The sequence below is a fragment of the Canis lupus genome, chromosome 2 (genome assembly GCF_011100685.1).
Source record: "Canis lupus familiaris isolate Mischka breed German Shepherd chromosome 2, alternate assembly UU_Cfam_GSD_1.0, whole genome shotgun sequence".
Classification (NCBI taxonomy): domain Eukaryota; kingdom Metazoa; phylum Chordata; class Mammalia; order Carnivora; family Canidae; genus Canis; species Canis lupus.
This window is the reverse complement of record NC_049223.1, coordinates 73936597-73944276: the sequence shown is the minus strand read 5'-3', so window position 1 is coordinate 73944276 and position 7680 is coordinate 73936597. Positions and strand designations below refer to the sequence as shown.

Below are 7680 nucleotides of genomic sequence, written 5' to 3'. Positions count from 1 at the left end.
TAAATGAAGATCCACATCAACTGGGAATATTAAGATTCAGGTTCAAATTCAGGTCTAGGGTAGAGACAGAAATTTAGCATTTCTCACAAACTCCAGGTAAGGTCAGTGAACCCTACGCCATCAAGTCCATGGATTTGGATGTGGGATTAGCAAGGCTTTTTTTTTATAACAAGAGACACTTTATGCTTCTTTAAATAAAGACTCGTTACGTTATATATACACAAATTTCACACAAAGTGGCACAAATTTTAAAAAACAAATTTATTAAATATAAACAATCACTGTTTTCTCTTATAAATTTTGCTTTTACATATACACTATTATACAAAACATTTACAAGTGTATGTACAAGACTCCCACCTGTATGAATCCTCTGGTCCATGTGTTATTTCTTATCTATAAGAGAAATCTAAAATGTTAATCTAATATATTAAGGATTTACATATTTATGTATCATCCTTTGGAACTGCAACAATTACCACTAAATGACTCCCACAGATGCAATAATGCTAGGAATACACATCTGCAATAAAGTGCATTTAAGCCAACCTTCTACATTAATTTTTTTTTCAGACAGGTATCCACAGTCCATACGGACTTTTTTTCTTATCTATTTTGGGAGTTCCTGAAGAGGTCTCTTCAGCAGTAGCTTTAGCTGGTTTCTGAAGCATTGGCTTTGCTACAGAATTCTGTAAGAGAAAAAATTCTTAAGTCAGCTATGCAAACACATACACTACTTGAAAATACTTGCTTTTTACAAAATACACTAAATTTCATTAAAAATTAAAACGTAAGAGAAATCAACCAAATCCAAAGCACTGGCCCACATTTATAACATGATCCAATCAAACTGTAAAACAAAAAAAGTACTAGGGAAAAATCAGACATATGCAAAGTATATGGCAGAAGAGTATTATTTTTTTAAGCCCTTGGCTGATTTTAAAATATTCTGACTATAGGGTTTTCTGAGATGTGCTTTTTTAAATAGTTCAACAAGAGTAATATTTTAAAGAAAAGTGAAATGATCAAATAAAAACTGAATACCAGATACAGATGGAGTCATTATACTGGTCACTTTTAAGAATGGTACAAAAAATTTTGAAAGGTTTGTTCTATCTAAAAGTGGCTTAGTAGACCCAAAATTACCACAAAAACAAGGAGCCTTCCAACAAAAATAAAAGCCCATATAATAATGTTTTAACTCCAGTTTTTGAGTAAACAATACTTAGGTATACGTACATTAGAGCTAAAAGCTATGCATTTGTGCTGGGAAGACTTTTCACTGGGATTTTTAGTTCCATCTTCTGATAGCTTTTCCGACAACTAAACAGATTAAGAGAAAAAACATTTTCAGAAAACCATTCACCCTTAGTTTACCATACTGTATAAATGCAGCCCAACTGTATATAAATTGTAGAGACACAAATCAAGTTGGATCTAACCACATAGTTAACAGCCTCAACATTAGTATTCCAGCTTTCCCATAACAAAATTGATTCAATAATCGCCTTAAGACACTCTTCCTCATTAAACAGTATTATATTGCCCTGATGTAAATTCAAGTAACTCTGAAAGTAAAGTCATACCAGAAAATAACTAGTTTCAAAGAACTAAGGCACTTGCCACATGGAAACCTAATCATTTGAACCAACTCGACTAAGATCACCAAGATCCTGTTTATTACTAAACACTTAAGCAAAACCCTGGGTATGAATGATAGAACCAATTAAGATGTTTACTACTTAACAGTAGTAAACTACTGTTTACTACTAAACACTTAAGCAAAAACCCTGGGTCTGAATGATAGAATCAGTTAAGATGTTCTCTAGACAAACCTATCAAACCCATAACTATCATAAAATCTTGGAGACTACGAATTTTATACTTTCTATTTCATATAATTAAGACCACAGTGCAATTTGCCAATGCACATCCTGCACATTTCTGGAGAATTATAATAAACTTATCTGCAAGTGAAGTAGGCCTCTTCTTCTGTAATTTCTCAAAACATCTGGAATATATTGCATATATTATGAAAGGGACATCTGTATCACAGATGCCCCACCATTACAAAGTATTTAGTTTAAAAAAAAATTGTCTTCAGTATCTTATGAAAACAGTACCTATCCCAAATTCTAGCATGCACATGATTCTACCAACAAAAATCTAAACTTTCAGTGTGTGAATGTAAACTTCAAATTAGTTAAACCTCTGATGCTTTTGCCCATGTATCAATTACCAACAGATTTTCTTCATCAATGTCTGGAGACCACATTCATGATTTCTATAAGACAGAAATAAAGCAGATAAACTATACTGTATGCTGAAAAAGAGATTTTGTGGGAACATAATGCTGCAAATGAAAACTACTGATAAAATACTCTGTAAAGGCTGCTTAGAAAAATTTGATAGCTACATAGAAATTGCCAAAGTATCACCTACAACTATGAAAATAACTACTACTAAGTCACATAAAAATAAACATCATTAATCTCCCATTTTCATGGGGGGAGAGACCCTTTCTAGAATTATTTTGATCTTAACATATTTTATTTAGGCTTTCCAAGAAACACTCTAAAATAAATCAAATAAAAATGGCTTATTAGATCTTCCTAACAGTAGTTTTCTGAAGATTTTGTTTGGCTAAACCTACCATACTTACCTCAAACTTTGCACCACTGTTTGGTACAGCTGTTCCACGGTTGGTTTCTCTAGATCCAAGAACAGTTCTGAGACTAGCTGGCAAGTCAAAGTTGGCTGTTCCTAAAGCTTTTGCTGCATTAGCTTTTGCTATTTCTAACAGCTCCATTCGATCTATAAAACAAGACAAAACATTCATTAATCTTTCAGTACGTTTATCCAAAGAACAGTGAATCACAAAGTAAGTTTCTTTTATTTAGACTAACAATTCAAAGACATTGAAGTATTTTCTTTTAGTGGGTAAAATATAGCTGTGATGACAAAAAATTCTTCACCTCATCTTTTTTGCTAAGAAAAACAAGCAAGCATCCCTAAAGAATCTCAACAACTGGTTTTCAATTTGCCTTACCAAAGAGGCCTGAATTTCCTGTTTTCCCTTCCTCTTCAAATGTGTACTCTGAACATCAAGTCCTCTTGTAAAAGATTTTGTATTTGGCACAAACATCACAACTAATTAACCAATACAGACACATTACTAAATCTATTTTCAGACTCCTAAAATACTCCTTTGCATGTCTTTTTCTGTTCTATGATCCTATCCAGTGGTAAAACAAATCACTTGTAAAAAAAAAATACTGAAACTGGGGCGCCTGGGTGGCTCAGGTCATGTTCCCAGGTGCCTGGCATTAGAGCCCTGCATGAGGCCCTCTGCTTCTCCCTCTGGCCCCTCCCCTGCCCAGGTGCTCTTTCTGATAAATCTCTAAATAAAACACTGGAACAAAATACAGCAGTTCCAGTAACGTGGTATGGAGGAAAAAAAACTGTGATCCTCCTCTTTTCTTAAAAGCTTAAGACAGACTACTGAAATCACTAGCAACAGCTAGAAAGGCTCCACTGAGAAGGGCCAGCCACTAGGAAAAAAGGACGTATACCACAATCGGCTTCCAATCCCCAGGAGAAAAGACTGTCCACTTTAAAACTGGGTACCAGGGGATCCCTGGGTGGCTCAGCGATTCAGCGCCTGCCTTTGGCCCAGGGCGTGATCCTGGAGTTCCGGGATCGAGTCCCACGCCGGGCTCCCTGCATGGAGCCTGCTTCTCCCTCTGTGTCTCTGCCTCTCTCTCTCTCTCTGGATCTCTCATGAATAAATAAATCTTTAAAGTAAAACAAAACAAAACTGGGTACCAAATGGAGCGCTTTTAACCGCTCTTAATCTGTCCCTTCCCTCCTTCCTCCCAACGAAACTAGTAAAATTACAGGAACCAAAAGCAATGGAAAGCGCCACACTCCACGGCAACGTTGGTCCCCCCGCGCGCTCGCGTCGTCGCCAGCCACGTCAAAGGGCGAGGCGGCAGCCGACTCACCTTTCTCGCTCAAGCGAAAAGGGGTGGGGCTCCGCGACCGGCTCCGGGACCTGCCCCTCCAACTTCCGCGTTCCTCCGGGTACAGGGTGCGGCCGAAGCCGTAGTAGCGCCGGCCCTGCGGCAGCGCGTAGGCCCGTCGGTAATACGAGCGTCCCCGCGAGCCGGACCGGCTCCGGGAGCGCGGCCGGGACGGCGACCGGCGGTATCTCCCGGTCGCGCCGTAGCGCCGGTCCCGGTACCGGCGGCCGCGGGAGCGCGACCGGCTGCGCGAGTAGGAGCGCGAGTAGCGCCTGTACTTCCTCTGGTGGCGCCTAACGGACCCGGACCTCGACCTGCCCCTCCTCCGGGGCCGGCTCCGACTGCGACTCCGCGACGACGCCCGGCTCGAGCCGCTGGAGCGAGACCGAGAGCTTCCGCTAGACGAGCGGCTCCTGGACGCCGAGGACAGGCGGCCGGACTCGCCCGACCGGGACGTCGAGGGGGACTCCCCGTCCTGAGGCGAGCCGGGCCACAGGTCGTTCACGTAGTGGGACATCTCGGCCCGAGGCTGCAAGCTTCCCTCCGTCAGAGGATCCCTGCCCGGAAACCTGGCGCCTAAAACCTACCGGGGGGCGAGGGGGGCCGGAAGTGAGTCGCGCCGGCGGGCCCCACGCCGACTGCCCGCCCTGCCCGCCGCTCCTTTCCGCGCCGCCACCACCATCGCCCGCCCCCGCCTCAGAGGCCGACCCCGTCACCCGGAAACCTACCGCCACAGGCCGTCGACGCCTCACCGCGAAGGCGAAAGGAAAGGACCCACGGACACCCTCCTTCCGAAGCTGAGGACGAAGAGAGGGTTTCGGAGGCTGCTCTGGAAAAGCGGAGCGTCAACCACCCCCTTCCACCTCTAGCCCCGAAGTGAGGGCGGCGGTAGCCGGGTCGAAAGTACCAGAAGCCGACGCGCAGAGCATGCGCAGAGACGTCGGCGCGGCGGGCGTGGCTCCCCTCTCGCCCAACCGCCGCTCGCTCTTCCTCCTCTCGTCCCGCGCCCCGCCCCGCCCCGCCCCGCCCCGCCCCGCCCCGCCCCGCCCCGCCCCGCCGTGTGCAAAGTCCCGGATGCGCAGGCGTCATTCGTCCCGGGGAGAGGGAGGGGTGCGGAGCTGCTGCATCCGGGTCCCCGGGGCTCTGTTTTCTTTGCTGAAAGTGATAGTGAGAGGGACCTTCGCCCGGCGGGACCCCGGGTTCACGGCCGCCCGCCGGGCCGGTGCAAACAGGGACGGGACGGTGCAACTTCCACCGTCTGGGAAGCTGCAGACTCGGGCTGAGCCTCCCTGCACCCTTCGAGGCCACTTCCTCCTGACTGGTGTCCGGCGGGAGAGGGCGATCGCAGGGGGAACCCCAGGCTGGGGGACGGCGCCCCTCCCCGCCCCGCGGACGTCTCAGGAGCTCCGTCACTGCAGGGTTAGCTTCGAAAAGGTTGCTTAACGCCCGTATTTTGTCCAGTAAAGGTCAAGAAAGTTGACCCATAACGAGGGGGTCAGAATGAGAAGTCAGTTCCGAGGACTCTGCTTGGTGTTGGGGATTAAACAATGGTGACTTTTATTTCCGGGGATTTGTAAAGAGGAGAACATTCCAAGTATTACTTAATGCTTAATAAAGCATGACATGCCTCGAAATAACTTTTCATTGAATTAACTAATCACATCTGTAAATAGAGTCATTATATGAGGTTCTTTGCAAGTCAAGAGTGGCACTTTTACTTTCTTTGGAGGGAGATACAAATTCACTTTTCTCGTGTTTATCTTCACCCCACATCCCCCAAAGAAACGGAGGGAATAAAAACCTTATCACAGAATCTGCATCCGCTCATGTAACCTGCCTTGGCACTGTCACAGTATCATCTGCATCTCTAGGCAAGCATCGTGATGGAAATCACTCTTAAGGAAAGAAATATTTCCTTAGAAACATTTTTCTAAGTGGTATCAAGTAAACTGAGAAGACAGTGCCCAACTGCCAGGAACTTTTGCTGAATTTCTCATAAAGCTGTGTGAGTGGACAGAAAAAAATGAGTTTCAGTTTTGACAAGTATAAACGGGATGTGTTGGAATATAGCATGATGCAGTCTTGAGCTTTGGTTAAAACGGAAGGGGTGGTGAGAGTCTAAAAGGGTGGCTTAGTCGGTTAAGCATCTGCTTTCCAACTGGGTCTTTTTTTTTTTTTTAAGATTTTATTTATTTATTCATGATAGACATAGAGAGAGACAGGCAGAGGGAAAAGCAGGCTCCAGGCAGGGAGCACGAAGCAGGACTCGATCCCAGGACTCCAGGATCACTCCCTGGGCCACAGGCAGGCGCTGAAACACTGAGCCACCCAGGGATCCCCTCCAACTGGGTCTTGATCCTGAGGTTTTTGGATGGAGCCTGCCACTGGGCTCCCTGCCCAGCAAGGAGCCTGCTTCTGTTTCTCCCTCTCCCACCTTCCCCTGCTTGTGCTCTCTGGGTCAAATAAATAAAATTAAATTTTAAAAAGAGTCTCTGTAAATGGTTCAAAATATCAGTCAAATGTGTGCCTAAAATAAGATGAGAAAAAAAATCCTGTACCTTAACAATAAGAATATTGGAAACACAATGGGAAACGTTACTTTGCCCTTGTGCATGATACTGGTATATTTGTATATAGAATATGTGTAAATCTACCTGAGTTAAAGTCTACAAGAAATGTGTTTATTTTTCTAAGCAATACGGTCTTCTCTGAGCATCTATCCCCTCACATGATTCAAAATACAATTTCAGTTATTAAAGCATCTTGCACAGAATTTACAAGGTAATTCAAGCAGAAATGACGTTTTACAGTAGCATATCTACCTATCCAAGAATGTGACATTTTTCTACATTTATTTAAAATTGTTTAGGTCCTTCACTGTGGTAGGCAAATTAATGGCCCCCAAAGATGTCCACACTCTAACTCCCAGAACCTAGGAATGTTACTTTACAAAAGGACTTTTGCAGATGTGATTAAGGACCTTGTGATGAGATTATCACAAGGTTGTTGTGGGGCTGGAGGAGGTAGGCCCATCCAATCACAGGAGTGTTTATTAAAAGCCTGAGAAGGATGCCACAACCTGTTGCTGCTTCTGAAATGTTGGGGGTTATCTACAAGGGTCTGAGAAGCCTCTAGGAGCCTTGTTGAGTCACCAAGGTAATGGGGATCTCAGTCCCATAACCTCATGGAATTGAATACTGCCAATACCTGAATAAGCCAAGATGTTGGAGATTCTCCCCTAGTCTCCAAAAGGAACACGGCCCTGCTGACGCCTTGACTTTAGCAAATATGAAAGATTTTTTCACTTGATAGGTAAATTCAACCCATTTACATTTATTGGAGTAACTGCAATGTTGATTTTATCACTTCCATTAGTATGTCTTACTTATTTTACTTTGCTTTTTTCACTTTTTCCCAATTTATTTTGCCAACTTGATCAAGTTTCTCTTTTTTCCTCCCTCTCCAATGCTTCTGCAATAGAGTTTCTGCAGTGCTTCATCATCCCATTAGTGATTTAATGTCTATCTTTTGGGGATGCCTGAGTGGCTCAGTGGTTGAGCGACTGCCTTTGCTCAGGGAGTCGCGCATCCGACTCCCCACAGGGAGCCTGCTTATGCCTCTTCCCATGTCTGCCTCTCTCTGTGTGTGTCTCATGAAT

General features: G+C 44.4%; 1 protein-coding gene across 3 annotated transcripts; it reads right to left on the bottom strand.

Moving 5' to 3' along the window:
* Positions 1–242: 242 nt before the first annotated feature.
* Positions 243–4986, bottom strand: RSRP1 (arginine and serine rich protein 1). 3 transcript variants are annotated; one of them, XR_005355968.1, is made up of 5 exons: positions 4751–4986; positions 4005–4605; positions 2240–2814; positions 1240–2011; positions 243–689 (listed from the first exon to the last, which is right to left on the bottom strand). XR_005355968.1 is itself a non-coding variant. In XM_038531551.1 (5 exons), exons 2-5 carry the CDS (start codon positions 4537–4539, stop codon positions 570–572), a joined length of 891 nt encoding a protein of 296 aa, XP_038387479.1. In that variant the 5' UTR covers positions 4540–4605; positions 4751–4973; the 3' UTR covers positions 243–569. The 3 variants fall into 3 exon arrangements, 1 of the variants encoding a protein (XP_038387479.1); XM_038531551.1 differs by having other exon boundaries at positions 1240–1323; positions 2663–2814; positions 4751–4973; XR_005355969.1 differs by having other exon boundaries at positions 633–689; positions 1240–1323.
* Positions 4987–7680: the final 2694 nt, after the last annotated feature.